This window comes from Equus przewalskii, chromosome X (assembly GCF_037783145.1).
Source record: "Equus przewalskii isolate Varuska chromosome X, EquPr2, whole genome shotgun sequence".
Lineage (NCBI taxonomy): Eukaryota > Metazoa > Chordata > Mammalia > Perissodactyla > Equidae > Equus > Equus przewalskii.
In genome coordinates, this window is record NC_091863.1 from 12,761,204 (window position 1) to 12,787,562 (window position 26,359).

The following is a 26,359-nucleotide window of genomic DNA, read 5'->3' on the forward strand; positions in this document are numbered from 1 at the left end:
TGACATATTTTTAAAATATTTTATTTTGGAAAATGTCAAACATAAAAAATTAGAGAGATTGGTATAATTCCCCCCCTTGTACACATCACTCAGCTCAAACAGTTGTCAACATTTTCCAATTCTTGTTTCAGACTAACCCCTCCCTGCTTTTTTTCCTTTGTGCCTGAGTATTTTAACGCAAATTCAAGATATCATGTCATTTCACCTGTAGATAATACAGAATGCATCCATAAATGATAAGAGTTGTTTTTTTCATAAACATTATGCCATTATGTCATTACCACACTTTAAAAATACATAAACAATATCCTTTAACGTCATTGAATCAATATTCAATTTTGAATATTGAATTTGAAGTCAATATTCAAATTTCCTTTATGGTTGACAGACTTTGTTTTGAAATTTTTTTATTATGTGAAATTTTAAACATACATGAACATAAAGAGAATAATTAATGAACCCCCATGTACCTATCACACACTTTCAACAATTATCAATGCTACCTCACTGTTTCGTCTATAATCCCATATTCTCTCTCTCTCTTTTTTTTTTTTGGTGAGGAAGATTGGCTCTGAGCTAACATCTGTTACCAATCTCCCTCTTTTTGCTTGAGGAAGATTGCCACTGAGCTAACATCTGTGCCAATCCTCCTCTACTTTATGTGGGATGCCTCCACAGTGTGGCTTGACCAGCAGTGCTAGGTCTGAGCCTGGGATCTGAACCTGTGAATCCTGGGCCTCCAAAGTGGAGCATGCGAACTGAACAACTAGGCCACTGGGCCAGCCCCGCATATTCTCCCCTCTTATAGTTTTATTTTTCTTTCAAATATATTTATTTTTTTTATTGCGATAACATTCATTTAACATAAAATTCACTATTTCCACCATTTTAAAGTGTACAATTAAGTGGCATTTAGTAATTCACAATCTTGTACAACCATCATCACTACTTAATTCCCCCCAAAAGGAATCCCATCCCCATTAAGCAGTCACTCCCCATTCCTCCCTCTTCCCAGTCCTAGTAAACACTAACCTGCTTTCAGTCCCTATGGATATGCCTATTCTGGATATTTCATATAAATGGATATCCCTTATAATTTTGAAGTGAATCTAAAACACCATATAATTTCATCCATAAATACTTCAGTATGTATCTTTAAAAGATAAGGATTCTTTTTCTTTAAACATAACCACAAGACTATTATCACACCTGAAAAAGTTAAACAAAAATTACTTACTATCACAAAATATCCAGCCAGTGTTTAAACTTTGCAGATTTGAGAGGGACTCTAAAGAACAAGGGAATAGTTAGGAACCAGTTGTGTGAAGAGTTGTGGGGTGGTTTAAAATGTGTCCATAAATTCTTTGACATTTCTTTCAAGAACTGGAGCTCAATTCCCCTCTTTTTGAGTGTGAGTTGGACTTAGTGACTTGCTTCTAACAAATAGGATATGGCAGAAGGGTGTGTCACTTCTGAGATTAGGTCATAAAAGACGGTGTGGTTGCAGAAGCACTTGGTCTTGGATCACTACCTCTGGGGGAAGCCAGCTGCTGTGTCCTGAAGCCACTCAGGCAGCCTTGTGGAGAGGCCCGGGTAAGAAGGAACTGAGGCCTGCTGTCCACAGCCATGTGAGCACGACATCTTGGAAATGGATCCTCCAGCCCCAGTCCAGCCTTCAGATTACTGCAGCCCTGGCTGACAGCTTGGCTGCAACCTCCTGAGAAACCCTGAGCCAGAACTACTCAGCTAAGTCACTCCTGAATTCTTGACCCTCAGAACTGTGAGATAATAAATGTTTGTCGTTCCAGCTGCCATTATGCAGCAATAGATTACTAATACAATTCCATGTTGTAAATCATGAAATCATGCTGCCTGGAAAGCTGCCTGAATGTAAAACCTATCTTTTCCACCAGATTCAGATATAATCTGCAAAGGAGGGTAAATGTAGAGAGGAACATTTCCAAGACACAACCAAATCTACATTGTTATTTTGGAAACTATTATCAAGATTATGGTACTTGCTCAGAAGTCATCAGGAAACAGCTAAACTAAAATTTAAGTTTTTAGTGACTGGATGGAACTCCTAAAGAAGAGAATTAAAGAAATGAGTGAAAATGTACAATAAGACATAAAGTGGAGAGTAAAATCATGGCAGAAAAGTAGTTTAAACTAGGAGGGGATTTAGTGGCAAAGGCAAACCTAGGTCTCTCACGAGAGAAAATCTTTGAAGGATACTTTCCCATTGTGTTTCTAGTACTTGCCAGGTAATTCTTATTCCTCGTTTGTTTTAAATCAATCATTTATTGAGCATGAGATGATTAAAATGTGCTCCTTGTCTTCAAAACACTACTTGGAAGGATCCTTTACAGTGAAATAGGGTGTTTCAGGTTCATTTAGTCCTTATTAGGACTAAATTCCTTACTTAGTCCTTATTTACTTCCTTTGTTTTTATGATTTTATATTTGAGAAGCAGTTTTCTTATTTAAAATTAATCTTCAGAGAGAACTTATGCACACAGAAGGGGAATGCTATGTGCATGAGAGTTGTGGTTCGTAGAACAGATATCACTGTGGACGTGAATCAGTTAACTGGAATTGTAATTTATGTACTGCACTCTCTTATGGGTTGTGATACCTCCAAAGAAGTGATAAAGGAATTTCTGGCCTTGCAAGGCTGCGACTCAGATTCTGGATGACCCAGTAGCCACATCAACTTGGTCAAAGCAGAAAAGGGCAGGAAACGAAAATGAAGAATGAGGCTGCAATCAATATTCACCGTAAAAGGATTCTGTTTGCAGTTCTGGGAAAGCGGCCTTTGTTTATTGAGTATAAGACTATATATACTCTACTGAGAACACTTAAATATTTACAGATCAACTTGTGCTGCACATGCTTTTTCTATAGACGTGAGTCATATTACTCTCTGATGTAAAATCCTGGCTCAGGTTGGGTTCTCTGGGAGCAGAAACTGAGATGGGGAGTCTGTGTAAGTGCTTTGTTGAGGGAGAGCGCTCAGGAGAAGGGGAGTGAAAGAAGCAGGGTAGGGCTGGAGAAGGAGCCAAGCAAGGAAGCAGTCTTAGCTGGAGACTCCCCTCAGCCTGATCTCACGGGGCACACTGGAGCATGATTTGTACCTCAGAGTTGGTCTCACTTTGAGGCAAGGGGCTGGCCTTTTATACCTCGCGTCAGTCAGCCGTTGGCTGTGCGCTGCTCCCTGGGGTGTGTGGAGGGCAACCTCCCTGAAGAGGTTCCAGGTTGGCTGAGAGCAAGTCTCCAAAGAAGGGAGCAGCTGTGAGCCATTTGCAGACAATATTACTGATGGGTGCATTGCCTGGTGACAAGAATCTTGGCGGTGAACCAACAGTGTCTACAATAGGTCTGAAATTTTTACATGGTAATTATGTCAGAGTCTGGCTAGATGTTCCCCAAACCCATTTCTTCTTCCTGGGTACACAGCTTGACTACATTTCCCAGACTCCCTTGCAGTTCAGTATAACCACATGACTCAGTTCTAACCGATGGAAAGCAGGGAGAAGTGATATGTGCCACCTCTGACCCTAGCTCATGAAATCCCCTGTGCAAGCAATCTTCCATGCCGTCTCTCTTTCCAGCTCTGTTGAGCTCCCTCTGTCTTTATTTGTATAACTGCCAGATGTGGAGCATCTAGTGGAGGACTTTGAGGACCCACGGGATGGAGGAGCTACTAGATAGTGTCCCCAAATGAACATGAAGAGAACCAGTCCCCTTCACAGACCCTTGGACTGTGACATGAGCAAGAGATAAATCATTAGTTATTTATCATTATTGTTTGTTTCAGTAGTTAGCCTACCCTGACTCATTTAGTGAACCCTCCATTTTTCAGAAACATGAATAGCTTCTGAAAATTTGATTTTCAGAATTCTATCAATAATAATCTTTGCTCAAATCTGTGATGACTGAAGTGCTGACTAACTAAAGTAAGAATTTTTTTCTTATCCCTTTAAAACATAGAAAAAACCTTGGACAGTATGTTTGAGTATTATGGGTGATTAAAAAAAGCACCATGAAAATATATGGCTAGGATAATTCTTATCCAAAATCCTGTTCAGGGAAGCAAAGCAGGAAGCTGCCTTCCCAAGGTTAGACAGCTTGCTATTGTTAACAAGTAGTGAGAACTGTTGGCTCCAGTTTGTCTGACATAACTATTGGACTTTCCCAGTGCACAGAAAGCTTTTTAATGTTTCTGCTCAGCCATTCCCAGGGATACAAACAGGCTTCATTCCATGGAGAAAGGTGAACTGTCTGGTACTTTACATAAGAGGCCAGCAGGGCTGCTGAGAACAAGCTTTTTGTTGCTTGAGAACAGCCACTTTCTCAATTTGTCAAGCTTTTGCTTCAGAGGATAGAGTTTGTATAGGAAGGAAGAGGACACATTAGCTCTCTCTCTCTCACACACACACACATACACACACACACACATGGGTGGGTACAGGATGTAATTTCACCAATGTTCAAAACTGGTTTTATGGGAGACAGTAACTTGTAAGATTCCATTGTCATTAGTGGTTTGTAGGGCATACGGGGGTCCAAGTACTCCAACCCCTCTCTTTCTCTGTGAGTGTAGAACGAATTGGGTGATGTCCAAATGGCCAACATCAGCTTCACTGTTGCTGGAGCTGGATTGGAGATTCAGATTGGGTTTGTGGCCACAATCAGGCTTCCTCTTTCTCCCTATCCCCTTCCTTCCCCACCAAAGAGAGCATCTACAAAATAGCCCCTTACCTGGGAAGCTGCAAGGAAAATGCTGTCTTATACCCATCAAGTCCTGCAAGTAGGAACAGAGAGTGGCCCCAAATTAGGTGTGCTTTTTATGTGGAATTAGGGGTAGTCCCCTTTGAGGAGTGGAGTCCCCTCTGAGGGCAGCAGAATTCAGAAGTGGTGGAGGTGTGGAGAGAGACTGAGAGGGAGAGAGAGAGAAGAGGACACAGTCAGAGAGACAGAGGGAGACAGACAGAGACAGAGAGGCACACAGAGAGAGACAGAGACAGAGACACTGTTGGAAACAGGAATCATCAGTTTCTTTTCCCTTCCATCACTTCTTCCTTAGAGAAGAGTAAATGAGAGGAGCTGGGAGAAGCGCCAACGTTACTTCATCAATATTCCCTCCTGGGGAACAGAGAGCAAACTTTCTCATGAAAAAATGCGGCCAGGGGAATAGGATTCCCTCTCACACTGTTAAAGATCTACCTTTCTTCACTTCTAGCAAAGAAAAAAAAGTTAAAATCAGTCAAACAAGTGATTATTTAGGGTTTACATGGCTGAGTCCCTCAATAACTACTTTTTAAAGTTCACCAATCTTTGAGATACAATCTAAATGATCACTCATGAAAATTCTGAACCTCAGAGAAGCCAAATAGAATTTTCCACACTGCCCTCTCCCAGGTGACCCGTAAATTGGCTGTAGGTATAAGAACATATTAGGTCTTCATACTATAGAACAGGAGTCAGAAAATTTTTTCTGTAAAGGGCCGAAGAGTAAATATTTTAGGCAACGGCTCAACTCTGCCATTGTAGGGCAAAAACAGCCATAGACAACCCATAAATGAATGGGTGAGGCTGTGTTCCAAAAAAACCTTGCTTATGGACACTGAAATGTGACTTTCACGTAATTTTCACATGTCCTGAAATACTGTTCAGTGCAGAGAAAGCACTAATTTTTTTCAACCATTAAAATGTAAAACTCATTCTTAGCTCGTGAGCCATACAAAACCAGGCAACTGGTCCTAGTTTTGCAAACTTTGCTTTAGAAAACTCTTCCCTGTAGGTAACCAGTGCTTTGTTCTGAGTTCGTTAAGCTGTCAGCGTCATGCAGGGCACTGATGCTGGACTTAAAGGAAAAAAGCATAACTTAAAGACTTTCTCTTGGCGTTTTTTGAGTATATTATCATTCTGGCTTTTCTGGCCACGAGGGAGCCAAAACAAGGGTGTAAGTTTAGAATTGCAAAAAGTATAAGGAAATTCTCTTCTAAAATGTTCTTGTTTACTGTCAGCCTTAAGGGATATGAGTGTTTCTAGTTTCTACATTCTTATCTGTGTTTATTTTGAAGTTTGATAACTGTTTCTTCTATTCAAAAAACTGTTGTAGAAATAAAGAACAGTACTTAGCATTCCTTAGATATTAAACATTTTAAAAATGCCAGTTTTTCCTCCTGTGCCCTGGGTTTAAATGTTACTGCTGTTGGGTCACTTCTGGCTGTGCCTCTCATCCTTCCTTGAGCAGCTTCCCTCTGACATCCCAGAGCCCTTCAGAGGCTGCCCCTCCCTCCGGCTCCAGCCTGCTCTCCCTCACTCATCACTTTCTTGGCGCCAAGTTTCTAGGGCTCCTCCCTTTCCTGGGATCCTCTCTCTCTGTTCTGTCCTTTTGCCTTCCCAGTCCCATTCATTCGTCAACATCCATCTGGGGGGCCCCCTTTATCAAGCCTTCTCTCTTCTCTCAACTCCCACAGCACTTAGCCCGGGGTACACAATTTAGTACTTAATTATATATTGTCTTTTATTGTTTGTTTTTATTTGTTGTGTTTGTCTTTTCCAGTGAGGCTGTAGACTCGTTGAAAGCAACACATCTTGTATATATTTTTTAATCACTCACAATATTCCAGTAGGGACATGGTCACTACTTCCTGCTCTACCATAAGTGTTGATTGATGGATTGATAGGCACAGATGTGAGAATTTTTGCCCATTTCTGCAGTAGTTGGTGCTTAATAAATATCTGTCAAATTTATTAAACTGAGTTGAGTAATGAAGATCAGCTCCGAATCTAGTATTCAGTTGGGCAAATCACACCGTCTCTGCATCCATTTTCTCATCTGCAAAGTGGAGATAAAAATGTTTTCCCAACCTACCTCGGAGAGTTACTGTGAGGCTTACATGAGACAATGTAGCTTTGAACTATATGAATGTTAGGGATTATTATACGTCATATTTCTTTTTGCAGAAGTCACAGGGGAAAGTAGGGTTTGGCATTTATCACGAAGAGTGGGTTCCTTTCTAACCTCTACTAGGATGGTGGGCCATTCTCAGGGAGGCCCAATTACAAGTGGAAAGGTAGGAAAAGAATAAACAATCTCTTGGCTTCCAGTTTTCCTGAGAAGGTATTACGGTTGTGGAAAATACAGTGGTGGTGAGGTTTTGAAATGAAAATTCCCCAGCTAAGTTCGTCTTTGCTGCTCCTAACTTACCTATCCTTTCTATACTCTTGTCCCCAAGCCTACAGCTGTCTTAATTCTCTCTTGGCAGGTCTGAAGCAGAATGTGTAAGGAAATCTTAGTGAAGAGATAAGAACTTCCTGCTTTCGGAGTGGATCTTCTTCTCTATTTCATTTCTTCAGATTCCAAAATGGAAATATTACTCTGGCCATCATTCATGAATCGACATAACTTTTGCTTTTTCTTAAGTAGCCGCCTCCCCGCCCCCCCCCACTCCCCCCGCGGCCCCGTCTTTACCATCTGCTGATTTTTTCCTCTCTTCCTATCCTTGGTCCTTATTTTAGTTGACCAAAATGTGTTTGTTATCATCAGTGCTATTCTTTGAGATGTTTTTTGTTTTCTGTTTTTAATTAAAATAAAACTATTTGGGGTGAAAGTTTTATGTATCTGTTTATTAAAGCAAATTGTAAAACATATTTTTTGTTAGTGCTTAATCCGAATGACTTTTTCGCTTTGGGTGTTTCCCAGCAAGGCTTAATATATATATGTGCAGTTCTTCCCAGGGCCTTTTTTACTCTTATTATTCTAGTATTTAACACTAACTGATGTTATTCCTTTTTAAGGGTCAACTCCAGGTTTGAGCCATGCCTGAGAAAGTGGCCTTAACCTCGTCTCCACCCTGAACACTATAGGAAGTCACTGGGACCCCGTTCGTACGGAGATCTCTGTCCTCCAGCTTTTCAAGACATAAGCAGTGCTGCTATGGAAAAGGGAAGCCTAATTTCCCATGCCTCGTCCCTTTTCTGGGAAGGGCATGGCGTGCCGTGGGCACCACATCTGCTCCAGCGTCCTGGGGAGAAAACACCGCAGCCTTCCCCGCCTCCTGAAAACCGTCATTCTCCAGGTAGATGTGGATGTTCCCCTTCCCAAGCACGGCGAAGAGCCAAAGACGCCCCTCCTGCGCAGGGTGGGCGCGGAACGGCGCCGGCCCCCGCCTTCTCAGGCCCGGCTGCGCGGGCGGAGCAGGTGACCAGCCCTTGGGCGGGCAGCGAGCGGAGTTCGTTACCTGGCGCGGCGCGGGCGGGGCGGGGCGGGGCGGACGGCGGGGGCGGGGCCGGGCTGCGATCCCGGGCTGCGATTGGTTCGCGCCGCGCCTGTCTCCATGTGCCGCGCAGCGGAGGCACAACATTCAAGTCCGGGGGCGGGGCCGGCGCGCGCCGGGAGGAAGCGGCCGCGCGGCAGCTGCGGGGCGTGGGGGCGGTGGGGCGGCGGCGGCGGCGGCGACGGCCGAGGCCGAGGCTGAGGCGGCGGCAGCTGAGGTGAAGGCGGCGGCATCCCGGCCGTGGACGGTGCTCCGCCGGGCCCCCTGCCAGGCCCCATGGAGGCGGCGGCGGGCGGGGGCTGCGGCTCCGGGCCGCCGCTGCTGCTGAGCGAGGGCGAGCAGCAGTGCTACTCCGAGCTCTTCGCGCGCTGCGCCGGCGCCGCAGGCGGGGGCCCCGGGTGCGGGCCCCCTGAGGCCGCCAGGGCCGCCCCTGGCGCGGCCACCGCAGCCGCGGGCCCAGTGGCCGACCTGTTCCGGGCGTCGCAGCTGCCCGCAGAGACGCTGCACCAGGTAGGTCGCCGCGCCCCTGGTCTTGCGAGTCCGTGGGGACCATTTCTGTGGGGACAAGGGGGCGGAGTGGGGCGACGGAGCCGCCCACAGGGGCCCGGAGGCCTCGGCCAGGTCGCAGAGAGGGGGCTTCGCAGCCGGGGATGGCGGCGACGCCCTTGACCCCCGGGAGACAGCAGGCTTCTCTGCAGCTTAGCAGCGCTGGGTGCGCTCGCCGTCTTCCTCCCCTGAGACAGCCTGACACTCCCTGCCCTTCCCCGGCCATTTCTGGGGCCCTGCAGCCGCTTAGACCCAAAGTTTGCCTTGTTCTGGAAGTAGTGTTTGTTTTGGCTGGTGTCTGGTTTAACCTCTGCTCGCCGCTCCTGCCCTTCCCTCTTCTGGGTGGGTGGAAGGGGTGGGCGCTCAGGGTGCCTTGCTGGGATTTGAACTTGAAGAGTGTGCGTGTGTGTCTGTAGGGCCGGGAGCCCAGGACTGAATGTCGTCCGCTCTGTATCCTTGTAATATGTACACATCTACCATGTATATTTGCCCACTAACGTATTTCTGAATATTAGTATTAAACTGGAAAGCCTTAATAAGTTGCAGAGCAGGGACGCAGGGCTGCAGAGGACATCCGTCAAGGCAAAGCCAAGCTTCCCATTTAGGGTGAGAGGTGTACCCCAGACGTCCACCGCGGGGGACAGCTGTAGTTTCCCATCTTATCATTACTTGGACTTGAAATAGAACTGGAAAGTAAGGTGTGTCGTAGTTGCCTCCTCTTGGCTGCTCCTTATCTGGAAAAGGACGAGGGGATGATCCACAGCAGATGCTATTTTTGTTTTGTGCTTTCCTTGGAGCAAGACTACTTGATAAGCACTTTGTCTTTTGATGTTACCAGCACTTTATGGTGATAAGGTTCTTAATATCAGGCTCAAAACGTGAAATGAAGCTTTTCTTAAAAGCAATAGTCAGTATGAAAGTTAACGTCAATTGAATATTTAGAGTGGGGAGTGGTATTTTAAAATCTAGTTCCAAAGGAGTACTGAGAGTTTTAGGTTTCACTTGCAATATCATTATGTTTGTAGGTATTTTTTTAAATCACTTAAGGCTGCATGCATATTCCTGTATGTTTGTTAGCATAACTTTAGCCACTCTGTAATCTTTCACCTTTTAGAATTCAGGATTTCTGAAAATATAATTAAGATTCACAGAACTTAGCATGGCTGCTTGTCCCTTAAGAAGCCCTTGATATATAGACAGTTCTGTCACTGCTCATGGGCCGTCGAGCTGGACCAGGTAGAGAAAAGGTCAGTGTCTTAAAACACAAACCATGGCCATTACATGAGGCTCTCAGAATACTCTCAAGCATAATAAATTTATTAAATGCCGTTGTTACTTCTCACCTAAAAGAGGAATAAGTGTCTGAGGCCACACCAAGTAAGTGACAGCTGGGCAGCTGTTAAGGCTTATTTTGTTGTCAGTAATACATGGAGTGTGAGAGAAGGTGGGCATGTTAAATCTGAATATGTTGGTTGACTCCTAAGGAGTTGGGGTAGGGGCTTTCCTGGTGTTGGAACCCATGCTCCTTTGAGGTATGTATGATGTAAGAACCCAAAGCACAGTGCCTTTGCACGAATGAGGTTATATTCTTGATGTCCTCATGAAACTTGCTTGCAAAAGACTGCTTCAGATGCTGGCAGAAGGGGACATCCCTAGAAGATTGCTTGTAGTAAATCTCTCAGAGCTTTAAGATGTCTTTTTCACCCCAGCAAAACAAAATAGATCCTCCCCCATTAACCTAGCACAATTACAGTAAGCCAGTAGTCTTCGTACAGGTGAAAGTTAACATCAAAGGCATCCTGGACTGGGAAATATAATCAGAAGAGATTCAAACAAATCAAGCAGCTGGCAGCCACCTAATTTTTACCAACCACTTTGGTGGTGTGTGATGTAGTGTGTCTGGGTGTGTGCGTGCACATGTGCTGGCTCGCTCCATTCATTTTGATTTGCACTACCCTGTGAGTGTATTAGCCATTCTTTAAAACAAAGGTAGATGTTTTTAGTCTTTCCCTGTTAAACAGAAACCTGTAAGTTCAGAATTAAGTGGCCCAACAGGTATAACTGCCCAAATCATGGAGGCACTAACCAGCCCTGGTAGTTTCTATGGTAATAGCCAGATTTTCTTCCTAATAACCAAACAGTTAAGGTTATCATAATGTTCCAGCAAGGGTGAAAATCTTACCCAGAGTAAATGTTCTATAAAAATACTTAATTTTGTCTCCTCCTTGGAGTAAAAATAAACCACTACACCTGTTACTTTGTTACGGAAGTGAATTATCTTAGGGTTTTTTTCAGTTGAAATATATATATATTATTTATTTATTTAAAAATATTTTTAACAGACTTTATTTTTTCAGAGCAGTTTTAGGCTCACAGCAAAATTGAGGGAAAGGTACAGAGATTTCCTATATCCTCTGGCTTCACATGCACTGCCTCCTCCATGATCAATATCCCCCACCAGAGTGGTACTTTTGTCACAACTGATGAACCTACATTGGTGCATCATAAGCACCCAAAGTCCATAGTTTACATTACGATTCATTCTTGGTGATGTACATTTTATGGGTTTAGACAAATGTATAATGACATATATCCATCATTATAATATCATACAGAGTATTTTCACTGCCTAAAAATCCTCCGTGTTCTGCTTATTCATCCCTTCTTCTTACTCCCAACCCCTGGGAACCACTGATCTTTTTTCTCTGTCCATAGGTTTGCCTTTTTCAGAATGTCATATAGTTGGGATCACACAGTATGTAATCTTTTCAGATTGGCTTCTTTCATTTAGTAATATGCATTTAAGATTCCTCCATGTCTTTTCATAGCTTGATGGTTCATTTCTCTTTAATGCTGAATAATATTCCGTTTTCTGAATGTATCATAGTTTATTTACCCATACACCAACTGAAGGACATCTTGGTTGCTTTCAAAATTTGGCATTTATGGATAAAGTTGATATAAACATCCGCGTGCACTCAAGTTTTCAGGTCCTTTGGGTAAATATCAAGGAACGTGATTGCTGGATCATATGGTAAGAGTATGTTTAATTTTGTGAGAAACTGCCATACTGTCTTCCAAAGTGGCTGTACCATTTTGCATTCCTCCCAGCAATGAATAAGAGTTTCTGTTGCTCCACATCCTCGTCAGCATTTGGTTTTGTCAGTGTTCTAATTTTGGCCATTCTAATAGATATATAGTGGTACCTCATTGTTTTAATTTGCAGTTCCCTAATGACATATGATGTTGAGCATCTTTCCATATGCTTATTTGCCACCTTGAATTAAATTTTATTGCATTGTAATAACCATTTTAAAAGACCTTTTGGTCTCTTTATAGAGTATTTATCTTCATATGCTGATTTATTTTAAAAGAAGGATTCTAGTACTAGATAGAAAAATGGTAGAATGAAATGCTTTTAAATTAGAAAAAGAGGGGCCGGCCCGGTGGTGCAGCAGTTAAGTTTGCACATTCCACTTCTTGGTGGCCCGGGGGTTGCCGATTTGGATCCCGGGTGTGGACATGGCACCGCTTGGCATGCCATGCTGTGGTTGATGTCCCACATATAAAGTAGAGGAAGATGGGCATGGATGTTAGCTCAGGCCCAGTCTTCCTCAGCAAAAAAGAGGAGGACCGGTAGTCGTTAGCTCAGGGCTAATCTTCCTCAAAAAAAAAAATTAGAAAAAGAAAATATGAGTGTCTGAGAAACAGGTAAATAGTTTTTGTTTAATATTTCAAGACAAAGAACTACAAATGTTAGAGTGATTAGTTTCCCGGGTTATGAAGTATTTTGTTGGTATTCAAAGGCTAGCATTTTACTAGAAGGCATAGGATGTGGTGGGAAGCAGGTTTGGGTTTGACATGTAGTTGAGGTATTTGAGTTTCTGTTGTGCATCAGACACTATTCTAGGTGCTGAGGTTACAGCAATGAATCAAACACAATTCCCTGTCCCCTCGGAGCTTACATTCCAATGCAAATATTTCTATTCTTCAGAGTTTGAGTAAGAAAAGATTTCCAATATAGCATCTAAAAATAGAATATCTACCTTAAACTGGCAAGTTTGATGTTTGGCATAATGAATTAACAAACTATATAGGGTCCTTTATAATATCTTTTTTGTTGTTGTTGAGGAAGATTAGCCCTGAGCTAACATCTCTTGCCAATCTTCCTCTTTTTTTGCTTGAGGAAGATTAGCCCTGAGCTAATGTCTGTGCCAGTCTTCTTCTATTTTATATGTGGTTCACTGCCACGGCATGGCCGATGAGTGGTGTAGGTCCACACTTGGGATCTGAACCCATGAACCTGGATGGCCGAAGCGGAGCATGCCAAACTTAGGCACTAGGCCGTGGGGCCAGCCCATATAGTATCTGTTTTTTAGGATGGTGTCTTTAGTCTCTGGGAATTCTGTGCGTATTTCAAGTAGTCATTATAATTAGCTTTCATTTTTATGATAGTTAACTCTTTTTTTTGTTTTGAAGTAATGTCTTTTTAAAATTGAGATATAATTGACATATAACATGTTAGTTTCAGGTGTACAACATGATTCAATATTTGTGTATATTGTGAACTGATCACCACAATAAGTCTAGTTGACATCCATCACCTCACATAGTTACAAATTCTTCTTGTGATGAGAACTTTTATGAATTACCCTCTTAGCAACTTTCAAATATGCAATACAGTATTATTAACTATAGTCATCATGCTGTATATTGTATCCCCAGGACTTATTTATTTTATAACTGAAAGTTTGTACCTTTTCACCACCTTTACCAATTCCCCCCTTCCCCTCTGGCAACCACCAGTCTGCTCTCTGTATCATCTATGAATTTGGGGGTTTTTTTGTTTGCTTTTTAGGTTCCACATATGAGTGAGATCATATGGTATTTGTCTTTCTCTGACTTGATAGTTAAGTCTTAGCCATTAAGGGGAATAGTTATAAAGCACTGTTGATTCTGTGTTATTAGGGGAAATCACTGAATGGGAGAAAAGCCAATAAGTAATTTGTGATTGTTTAAGCAGCTTTAATTGAGGTAAAGAAGTAGAACAGAGCTGTGAGAAGTAGGAGATACTTTAAAAATTCCTGTGCATAACCTCACCTTTGGGAAGAAGTCATATTTAAAAGTTTTCTTGTAATTCTTTGAAGCAACTGTTTCCTCATTAAAGAAAACTATAGGCAAAAGACAAAATTCTTGTGAACTCTTTCCTGTTATAATTAGCCAGAACTATTTTTAAAAATGCAAATGGAACAATTCCCTGTTTTTGCATCTTTATATCATATCCCTTGTAACATATACTTTAGGGAAGTAGAGGCCAGCATACTAAAACACTAGGAATATATGTTATTTGAGATAGATAGTGTTCTTTTTTGTAAAAGAGAATGAATGCCAGCAGATATAGGAAGTTCCAGAACCAAACCATTGTCTGATGAAAAGGAGAACATTTGCATGATAGTTACTTATTTCCTCTTATAAAAAATATTTCAGGTGTGCAAAACTAGAGGATTACCCAGCAAACAACTGTGTACCTACCACTCAGCATAAGAAGTAAAACAGACCAGTTAATGTGAAAGTTGCCTGTGACCCCTTCTCTGGTCATCTTTTCTTCCCTCCCCACCCCAGAGGATACTGCTGTCCTGAATGTGGTGTGCATGAAATGAAATTTTTTAAATACTTTTATTATATGTACATATATTGTATGGACATATATTGTACGTGTATATGTGTGTATATATATATGTCACTAAAACAATGTATTGTTTTGTATGGCTTTTCAACTTAAAATGAAGACTGTCATACTCTGTGTAACCTTCCGCAACTTGCTTTTCCTCTCATTGTGATGTTTTTGAGATTCATCCTTGTTGACACATGTAGCTCTAGTTCATTTGTTTCCTTAGTTCGTTATGTAAAAATCTTCACTGGCTGCTGTTACAATGACTCATCATTATGGTGCTATAGAGACCTTTATGCCTAAGGAAAGTAGGTGGCATTTTTCTTTATTTGTATAGAATGTCGTGTGACTGGAGGACTGTTCTAAACACATACTAATATTAAAAATGCCTTCATAGATAGCAGAATGCACACTGATATTCTTGAGCGTGTTAGAGGACTTTTGAACTAATTGATTAGGTTTTCATAGGCTTGCTTTTTTTCTCGCCTTTTATAAATGGGAAATCTTAAACAAGTAGAGAGAATGATATATTAAACTTCTCTGCACTTGCCAACCAGGCTCAACAGCCATCAGTACATGTTCAGCTCCATTCCATCTGCAGTCTCACTGTTGTTCCTTTCCCCCTCTATTATCCTGAAGCAAATCTCAGACATCATATGATTCATAGGGTTTATCTTTAATGAAGGAACCTGTGGGTGGTCAGAAGAGATGGGAACATGAAGTTTAATATGGGCAGAAAAGGTACCCACAGCCTATGGTCAAATGGCAAGACTGAATGATGATTCCACACGATCAAGCCACTGGCAGTCTTAAGGTAACGATGTTTGAGAACTGATTTAGAATAATTGGGGAAATCAACAGGGAGATTGAAAATGTAGCAAAGTGAAGATTAGAAATACAAGACGGATTTGAGCATTGTCCTAGTTTCACACTCATAACTAGGGACTGCCCTACTTTAAGGGTATAGAAAATGAGTTTTGAGGAAATCTTGAGTTGTTTCACTAATTATTGGGAACTTTTTAAAGAGAGTTTGATTCCTTTCCAGGTTTTTTTCATACTTTCTATTTGTTTTCTAAAGGCAGGGGCCTAGTATTTTGTATTTATATCATTCTGTTTTTTAGTACACGTCTATTGGTGGACAGCTGTCTTAGTCCTCTCGGGCTGCTATAAGAAAATACTACAGACTGGGTGGCCTATAGATAACAGAATTTATTGCTCATGGTTCTGGAGGCTAGAAGTGCAAGATCAAGGTACTGGCAGATTTGGAGGCTGGTGAGGGCCCCCTTCCTGGTTCGTAGTGGTGCCTTCTCGCTGTGTCCTCACGTGGTGGAAAGGGCAATAGAGCTCTCTGGGGTCTCTTTTTAAAGTACTAATCCCTTTCATGAGGGCTCCACCCTCATGGCCTAAGCACTTCCTAAAGATCCCACTTTCTAATACCATCATGTTGGGCATGAGGATTTCAACATATGAATTTTGGAGGGACAGACACATTCAGATCATAGCAGCAACCAGCCAGCCTGGGTTGCTCAGGATTGAGGAGTTTCCTGAGGCATGGGACTTTCAGTTTTCAAACTAGGACAGTCCTAGGCAAACTGGGATGGTTGGTCACCCCCACTATTTGTTACTGCATTCGTTATCTATTACTCTATAATGAATTTCCACAAATTTAAATTGCAGCTTAAAACAACACATATTTAGGACCTCTTTGTTTCTGTGGGTGAGGAATCCCAGCATGGCTTAACTGGGTCCTCAGCTCGGGATTTTACAAGGCTGAAATCAAGGCCTTGGCCAGGTGGCATTCCTTTCTGGAACACGGGGACCTCTTCCAAGCTCATGGTGCTTGTTGGTAGAATTCACTTCCTTGTGATTTTAGGACTGGTGCCCTCAGCTCCTAGAGGCTACCCGCAGTTCCCTGCCACATGGCCCTCTCCATAGGTGGTTCATAACGTGGCTGTTTGTTTCTTTAAGGCCAGCAGGAGATTCTCTCTCTCCAGTTGGCTTAGATGAGTAACATCCCATCACCTTTGCCATGTTCTGTTGGTTAGAAGCAAGTCAAAAGTTTCTTTCTGCACCCAAGGGAAGATTATACAAAAGTACAGACACCAGGAAGTGAGAATTATGGGGGATGGGTCACCTTAGGATCTTTCCACCACACTTGCCTTCCAGGGTTTTCTGAAGCAGAAAATTAGTCTGTTTAGCTTTTTGGGGCCAGAATATACATATGTCTTTGCTCAATTGCTAATTTCAAATTTATCTTTTTAAAAAACCATTTTCATGCATAATTCATCTTCTTATGCCAAGTAGAACTGGCAAATATGTATCTTCTTAGGTATTATTTTCAATTTTAGCCTTTAGGTGATTTGTTTTTTCACTCAACTAGTAGGAGGCAGGAAAAAAAGTGGAAAAGCAGATATGAATGCCCTGCATACCCACTCCTGCACGGAATATGCTAAAGTAGGCCTTTTTAACTTGGGTCCGTTTCAGGGGTCTGCACATTTAGATGTGGAAAAAAAATACATCTTTATTGTTACTAACTTCTAATTGAAATCGAGCATTCCTTCTATTATGCATGTAGGCAACAAGCTACAGTTGTATTAGCAGTACCTGTGACTATCACTGGTAGAAATAGGGTATTTTTTTATCATATTACAATTGTTGCAGGTATTTCAATGATAATTTACAATAGTTTAGATGCACTGGCTGATATTATTCACTGTGTTAATGAAGAAACATGTATTACTACCACAAACTTATTAATATTTTGATAACTGTATTTCAATATATTTTGTTTATAATCCCACATATTTTAAGTGTTTAATTTTATGCATTTAAAAACATTATTCTGAGAAGAGGTCTATGCAGACTGCCAAAGGGGACCGCAGCACAGAAGTGGTTAAGAAGCCTACTCTGAAGAGTTGCGAACTGTCGGGACTAGACATTTCAGTTCTTTGTAGTTCATTATTTCCAAAGTCAGAATGGCAGCAGCGGGCAAGTCTGGGTCAGGAATGAGACTCCGTAAGGCACTGTGGTCCCTCCCCCTCCAGTCCGTCCTGCAGTCCTGCAAGGATGACGGAAGCCCAGAGTGAATGAACGCTCAGCTGCTTCCCCCAGGACCTCACCCTGCAGTCCTAGCTCTGAGCTCTCCCTGCTCCTGACCTTTCTATCTGGCCTTCTGAACTCCGCTTCACTCCAGAGAGCCCCTCTGGAGCACGTGCCTGTGAGCTGTTGGGCCTATTTTATTTACCACTATTACCTCTACTTCAGAGACTGGCTAGAACATGGACTTGAAGGAAAAGGTGATTTTAACAGACTGGAGAAGCCCAGCTATCTTGATAATTTAATTCAGGACCAGGAGAGGCTGTTAACATTAGGCTAGTAGTAAATGTTTGCTTTGACTTAATTCATTTCTAACACTTTGCCGTTGGTTTGTTCAGCCTCCTGAGGGTAATTAAGTGGTTCACCTGTGTTAATTTCCTGACTAATTGAAGTAAATCCCATAAATGTCAGCAATTAAGAATTATTTTTGTTTTTTTTAAAAGCAGGCTTTCTTAAATATGTATAAATATTAATGTGTAATGTTTGTCCTTGATGCCTTCAAAAGAACATATTTAATACAGTAATCTCTTTGTTTCTCCCTTAGTTCAGGGTCAGCCTTGTGGAAAACAGATGATTATACATGAACAGCTTTTTGCCCTCAGAGATGTTTGGTGTGCTTGCTTTTTGAGGGTTTTTCCCCTTTAAGATCTCTTTAAAATTATTTAAAAATGTTTTAACTCCTCTCCTTTGCCTATACTCTGATACCTTTATAGTCCTATTGCTGAGAGATGGCAATAGAAGTAAATAAAACACATGAAATTTAGCCTGTGAGTGTTTTAGATTCTTTTAATTTACTCATTGTTCTAGATCAAGCTTTCTCTACCTTGGTACTATTGACACTTTGGGCCGAATCATTCTCTGCTGTGGGGCTTGTCCTGAGCATTGTAGGATGTCTAGCAGCATCCTTGGCCTCAAACCACTAAGAGCCAGTTTCTATCCCTCCCCCAGATGTTACAACCAAAAATATTTCCAGACATTGCCAAATGTCCCCTGGGACAAAATCAACCCTGGTTGTAGATATATGATGATGATAATCATAATAGCAGCTACCATTTATTTACTGATTACTGTGTACTTGGCCTTGTCCTATAATTTTTAGAATGCTCATCTCATTTAATTCTCACAACCAAACCACGAGATAGGTATTATCATTTCCAGTTTGAAGAAAACAGAATGGAGGTGCAGAGGTTCAGTAACTTGCCCAAGGTCACATAGATAAGTGACTTCTGGCAATCCCTTTGATAATTATTTGGGTTGAAATTCAGTTTTTGTTGAGGAGACAAACTAAAAAAGGGAAATTTCTTGATGTTGTCTCAATGGAGAGGCTATTGCTTTCATAGAAATTCTGTGTAAATGTTGGAAGTCTTGCTTAAAGGGTGATTTCATGGGTGTGTGTCTGAGTAAGGGATTTGGACCGTTTCTAAGGAGCTTCTGTGGTATGGTGAAGCAGAACATGAGACAGTCTAGGGTCAAGATTAATCAAACTTTGAGGCCAAGGAAGCCATCAGAAATTGGAGTAAGGCTATGTATCTTTCAGGGTCCCACAGGAAATGGCATGCTCAGGGGATTTTACTGAGAACAGGAACATTGACCCATGGAGCGACTAGCAGCAGGAAGTCATGGCTGTCCCTAGACAGCATCCTAGATGTGAAGGGGCCAGGGGAGGGAATGTTGTTGCTAGAAAGGTGGTTCCCTTACAGGAACAGTATTTTAGAATAACGCAGCCATTGCCAGAACTGTGGCCGGGGAAGGGCTGGTGGGTTGAAGGACAAATAACCACTCTGTCTCCTGCTGTCTGATGTGCTGCAGTGCTTCCCATTGTCTTCACCCAACTGGAAGCCAGAGGCAGGGGAGCCAGAGTGTTGAAGCTAATAGGGGCCAGCCTTCTGGGCAGAGTAGATGAAGAAGGGCTGAGGGTGGCTCTGGGGGATAGATGGAGGAAGAACCAGCACAGGCTACAGGCTGGACTGGGAACCACTGCCCTGGATCCTAGGGAGAATGTGGCATGGCTGGTGTGGGGAGCGAGGGAAGTCCATTTGTGCCAAGCATGGCCTAAGTGTAAGACCTTCAGGGGGGACAGGAGAGGGCTGGATAGGAGTGACCAGTCCATCTGAGCTGTTTTTTCCCACTTCTCCAGGGAAGCCTTGAGGACTGTGGGGTTGTCTTTTTACATTCGGGTGTATGTGCGTGTGTGTGCTTTTTGATCAGAGTTTGGCATTTCCATGGGTTGCAGTGTTTGTTCTTGTTCAGGGCACTGGGAAAGATTCAGCAATGGAGTGGACCTCTTAGAGATTTTCCTAGGAGTAGCTGCCCACGATGGGAAAGATTCCCCTAGGACCAGAGATGAGTTAGTTTAGGGGAGTAGAAAGCATATTATAACGTTTAGGGGTACAGCCTAGCCTTAGTTTGGCTTTTTTTCTTTCCCTGAAGGATAGGATTCCTGTAGGGATTCTTTCTCATCCAAAAATAGCTATTTGTGTCCACTCAGGATTTCTTTGTACATTGCTCCAACTCACTAGGGCCCTATTGAGCAGCCTGAGGCCTTAAATAACTTAGAATCCTCCTCATATACTCGAAAGGCAAATGCAAAGAACTAGCTTTGTTCTCTTTTGCATTCTTCATGGGCTAACATGTCTTCTGGAAAACTTGTTGCCATGGCAATGGGATATTATCTAGCTCCGTAGTGTACTACATAAAAATAGTCCTTTGTGTTTGAGGGCGATGTTGGTGACAGGTGGTTGGGTCAATGTATAGCAGGGTGCTTTGTCAGCATTCCATTGTTTAAGGTTGTGAAATCAAAATGAGTATTGATTTGTTTTTCTCTCTCAAAATGTAATTTTATCTGGAAAAGGCAGGTGGTGGCGCTCTGTTTAATTATGAATTATAAACCTTCCTTTGCAGGTCAGGTAAATATGATTGAAGCCACCTCTCATGGTGATAGGTAAATGATTTCTCTACCCTTTCTGTTGGTGCTACAGGGTGTGCAACACAAGATTGAGTGGGGGGCAAGTAGTATAATTCTCTCATTCTTGAACAAATGGTTTTGCCTAAGTGCCTTGTACTTAGAAACCAAGAAGTAGCAAGTGGTCAGATGGAATAGATGAGCTCTGAGCTGTTTAGCAAATACTAACTTTTTCTAGGTTCTTAAACGGAACAAATCCTTGGTAAAAGTCAGTTCCCCCTGCTAGTTTTAGCATTAGTCTCACATGTGGAGCCAAGGATGACCCTAATCTTAATTTTTCCTTTGAAAAATCCATCGGGCAATTTCTTAGAGCAGTAACTCTCAAACGTTTTGTCATCCTCTCACCTTTCTTCTAGAAATTTGTCTTACATGTAAATAACAGCTTTCTGGTGCTGAAATAAAGTTTACTCTAGTTTTGAGAATTTTAGGCTCTCTTAAGAAAATACCATGGCTGGGAATTTGGGACCTAAAAGTAGTCGCTCTCATTCTAATGTGCATTGTACTACTGCAGAAATGGAATCATTGCCTTTGTCTTTTCTCTTGGAGTCAGTATGAATATCTTTTTGCTAATAATATTGGAAATAGTTGTTGAGTGGCTTGTGGGTTATCCAGTACTACTCTTAGAACTTTTTTGTGTATTAACTCACTTAATTCCCATAAACATTCTCAGTGGTTTTTGTCACTATTTTCCAGATGAGGCGTAGTTATTAGTATGCCTTTCTGTTTCTGGTAAGTGTTGCTGTGCAGTGTAAGACTTGCTTGCTCCTTCTTGCTTATCAATATGTTGAAGTGTTTCTGATACAAAAGCATTCTTCTGTCAGAGGATGGCAAAATAGAGCCTGTGGGCCAAATCCTTCCTGTCACCTGTTTTTTTTTTCATGTGGCCTATGAGCTAAGAATGGTTTTTGCATTTTTAAATGGTTCAGAAAAAAAATAAAAAGAATATCTCATGACATGAAAATTACATGAAATTCATATTTCCATTTCCATAAACAAAGTTTTATTGGCACACAGCCATACTCATGTGTTTACATGTTGTCCGTGGCTGCTTTTGCGCTATAGCGGCCGAGTTGAGTAGTTGTAACAGAGACTGTGTAGCCCACAGAACTGAAAGTATTTACAGAAAAAGTTTGCCAACCCCAACTCTATATTCTTCTACATCTAGAATGGGAGATTGTAATGAATAATAAAAGCAGATTGGAATTATATACAGGTTCATTTGTATTTGAATTCTCCTTTGGTGTGTAGTATGTTTTCCTCTCTCCTACTAAATGTTACTGTTTTCATAAGCTTGAGTTTCACGTACTGTGGCATATCTCAAATATATTTGATTTCAGCTCTCTTTTTATACCCGTACTAGTTTTTATCATAACAAGTATTCATAACTCTTCCCAAATGAGGGAGAGTAATGAATTTTATCATTTTACTAGTTAATGTGTTTCCTTTGTTAGGTTAGTAATTATAATTCTCCTGGCTCTATTTATTTCTAACTATATTGCTTTCTACTTTTGGGCTTTCAGCCAACATATAAACATTGATACTTTAATAATCCTAACTAAGACACCTTCACTATTGTGCTATTTTAATTTAATAAATCCTCTGTATGATAAAGATTACATCTACATTCATCCTGTTGGATTTAATATGCTCAACATAATCAACTTTGGAACATTCATGCAGTTTAAAAAATGTTTTCTCCTTTATCTCTTGTTTACCTACTTTTTAAATAACAGCTTTATTGAGATATAATTCACATACCATACTACTCACCCATTTAAAGTGTACAATTCAGTTTTTGATATATTAACTATTTCTAGAATATTTTTATCACCCCAGAAAGAAACCCTGTACCCACTAGCAGTCCCTCCCAATCCCACTATCTCTAGGCACCCACAACTCTACTTTCTATCTGTATGGATTTGCCAATTCTGGACATTTCATATAAATGAAATAGTACAGTATGTGGTCATTTGTGACTTGCTTTTTTCACTTAGTATAATGTTTTCAACATTCGTCCATCTTGTAGCAATGTATCAGTACTTTTTATAGCCCAATATTATTTTATTGTATGGATATACCACACTTTATTTATCCATTTATCAGTTGATGGACATTTAGGTTGTTTCTACGTTTTGGCTATTGTGAATAATGCTGCTATGAACGTTTGTGTACAAGTTTTTGAGTGGATGTATATTTGCATTCTCTTGGTTAATTATCTAGGAGTGGAATTGCTAGGTTATACAGTAAGTCTATGTTCAACCTTTTGAGGAACTTCCAGACTCTTCCAAAGCTACTGCACCATTTTACATTCCCACCAGCAATATATGAACATTCCAATTTCTCACATCCTTGCCAACATTTGTTATTGTCTGTCTTTTTGATTATACCCATTCTAATGGGTGAGAAATGGTATTTTATTGTGGTTTAATTTGCATTCACCTGATGACTAATGGTGATATTAAATGCTTATTGGCCATTTGTGTATCTTCTTTAGGGAAATGTCTGTTTAGATCCATTGCCCATTTTTAAGTTGAGTTATTTGTCCTTATAAAACATTGAGTTGTAAGAGTTCTTTATAGTCTACATATAAATACCCTATCAGATAAGTGACTTGTGAAAATTTTCTCATTCTGTGCATTGTCTTTTCACGTTCTTGGTGGTGTCCTTTGAAACACAAAAACTTTTAATTTTGGTGAGGTAATTTATTTACTTTTTGCTTTCATCACTTATGTTTTGGTGTCATATTTAAGAAACCATTGCCTAATCCAAGATCATGAAGATTTACTCCTATGTTTTCTTCTGAGAGTTTTAGCTTTTATATTTAGGTCTTTGATCCATTTTGAGTTAATTGTTATATGTGGTGTGAGGTAGGGGTTCAACTCCATTCTTTTCTATATGGATATCCAGTTGTCCTAGTGTCGTTTGCTGCAAAGTTGTCCTAACATCATTCTTTTGCCATTGAATGGTTTTGGAACCCTTATCCAAAATCAATTGATGATAAATATAAGGGTTTATGTTCTGACTGTCCATTCTGTTCTGTTGATCTATATTTCTATGATGCCAGCCCCACACTGTCTTGATTTATTTATTTTTGAGGCACATGCCCTGCCCTGCCCCATCAGGACATTTCACAATTGACGGTATCTTACATTGCATCAAAGCTTTCAGGCTTGGTGTTAGTGGCTTGGGAAGGGATACTGGAGTCTAGAGTGGAACATTGTTAGCTCTTAGGATCCAAATGGGTGAGAGGTGGGGTTAGTGAGAGAGGTGGTAAGTTGGATGCTCTTCCAGTGTTTAGCAGCAAACTCAAAGCAGCGGTCAAAAATAGTCTAGCTTTACATAATTTCAAAGCTGAGTACTAATGGTTCCAGTTTCTTTTTTTTGGATTTTTTAAAGAAATGCTGCATCACTGAATGCTATTGATGGCACAGAGGACAACACTGTGGAAGAATATGGACATTGGCTACTCTTAATCAAAAAGATTAGCAAGGCAAATTCTGAATTTGAAGAGGTATTAGGAAAACCTTGAACAATTAATTTGCTTATTTTCCTTTTTATGTATATATGAATGATAAATGAAAAATCTAAGTCTACAGGAGTTCCTTTAAATAAGTCTAAGATAAATGCTAAGTGGTAAAGTATTATGGCATATCCTATTTGGCAGTGTACTCTTGGCAGTCTAGCTACCTGAAATAATGGTGTCTTAGGTTTGAAATGCTGTTATCCTCCTGCTTCTAGCTCCATTTACACCTCAGAGGGAGTTGGGTCATTTCCCAGAGTCTGTTGTATGAATTGACCCTCTTGGTTTCCACTTCCTGCGGTCACTATATGTCCATCTGTTTTCTAGCTGCCATAATTTTGTTGTTTCCCTTTCTTTTGTTCTTGTATGTTTAAGCATTTTTTTAAAAAGCCCTGTATTATTGTTCTAGTGGAGTTTTGAGTGGGAGTGGAGGTTAACATGTATATTCAGTCCAGTGGGAATATTGAATCACTCAAGAGATGAGTTTACAGAAAATGACTTTTAGAAAAGTTGCAAAAATAGAACAGAGAGTTCCCTTATATTCCTCACCCTGCTCCCTTAATGTTAACATCTTACATAATCATAGTACAATGATCAAGAACAGAAAATTAACATTGGTACTATATATATATATATATATTTGTGTGTGTGTGTGTGTGTGTGTATGTGGGGAAGCTTAGCCCTGAGCTAACTACTGCCAATCCTCCTCTTTTTTGCTGAGGAAGACTGGCCCTGAGCTAACATCCATGCCCATCTTCCTCTACTTTATACATGGGACGCCTACCACAGCATGGCTTTTGCCAAGCAGTGCCGTGTCCGCACCCAGGATCCGAACTGGCGAACCCCGGGCTGCCGAGAAGCAGAATGTGCGAACTTAACCGCTGCGCCACCAGGCCGGCCCCTGGTACAATATTTTTAACTAGACTACAGACTTTATTTAAATTTTATCACTTTTTCCACTGGTGGCCTATTTCTGTTCCAGGGTACTATCCAGAATCTCCTCTTGCATTTAGTTATTTCTCCTCAGACTGATCTAGTCTGTAACAGTCTCTTAATCTTGTCTTTCAAGACACTTTTGAAGACTATTGATCAGTTATTTTGTAGAATGCCTCTTATTTTGGGTTTGGTTGATGTTATAATTTGAGTAAAGTTGTGAATTTTTGGTAAGATTACTAGAAAAACGTTGATGCATCCTTTTTCACTGCATTGTATCATGAAGAGCATAATGTTGATATGTCTTATTACTGGTGACATTTACCTTGATCCCTTAAGTTGCTGTCTGCAGGGTATCTTTCCCCTTGTAGTTAAAGTATCTTGGGGGAGATGTTTTGAGACTATGCAAATATCCAATTTTCCTCAAACTTTTGCCCATTAATTTTTGGCATTCATTGGTGTATCCATATCCATTTCATTTCATATAATTTCCTAGAGTATTTGTGATAAATATTTGATTAAGTAAAATAGAGTTGTGCCCTACAAGAAGCAGAGATCAATTATATTTAAGTTCTATCGTATTGGTTAGTGTGACACTAGCAACTGTGTATCCCAACTTTCAGGGGCTTAAGCTTTCACAAGCTTTCCTTCCCAATGTGGGTATTTCTGGTATTGTAGGTGGTTTTCTGCCATGTAGTGATTCAAGGACTCAGGCTGAACTTTTTATTTTGAAGTAACTGCAAAGTGACAGAAAAGTTGCAAGAATAGCACTAAGAAATCCTGTATACTCTTTGCCTAGATTTGCTTAACATTCATCAGATTTGCCTTATTTTCTTTCTCTCTCTCTTTTATATCTATCCATCCATCCATGTTATCATTTATCTATACTAAACCATTTGAGATTAGGTTGCATACATCACGTTCTTTTATGCCTTAGCAGTTTAAATTTATATATTTATTTCTTTAATTCTAGTATACACATAAAGTAGTTTCAGAATTGCTAACCCATACCCATGTGAGAAATACTTTCACTAACTAGATTACAGCATTTATGAACAGTTCTTTTTTCTTTAGCCTTATAGTATCTAGTCAAGATACTATTTTCAACAGTTTTCTACTGAAGTATTAAATTTGAAAACTGTACACAAGCATATACAGTTACTTAAATTCAGGAAATTTAATATCAACACAATATTCTTCAGTTTATATTCCAATTTCGCCAGTTGTCCCCAAAATGTTCTTCATAGAAATCCTTTTTTTCCCCTGATACAGGATCCACCCCAGGATCACATATTGAATTTATTTGTAATGGCTCTTTAGTCACCTTTGATCTGAAAGTTCCTG

General features: G+C 40.8%; 1 protein-coding gene across 32 annotated transcripts in view; it reads left to right on the forward strand.

The window, feature by feature from the left end:
• REPS2 (RALBP1 associated Eps domain containing 2) overlaps positions 1 to 26,359 on the forward strand; it is a 247,577-nt gene that overhangs the window by 39,573 nt on the left and 181,645 nt on the right. For 9 of the 32 annotated variants that reach the window (XM_070604194.1, XM_070604181.1, XM_070604182.1 and 6 more), the window contains one exon: positions 7,809 to 8,089. In XM_070604194.1, coding sequence (XP_070460295.1) covers positions 7,973 to 8,089 — 117 coding nt within the window. In that variant the 5' untranslated portion in view covers positions 7,809 to 7,972. Of the gene's footprint in view, positions 1 to 7,808; positions 8,090 to 8,417; positions 8,798 to 26,359 lie in introns of those variants that run through there. The other 23 variants (XM_070604176.1, XM_070604188.1, XM_070604174.1 and 20 more) reach the window with 9 other exon arrangements.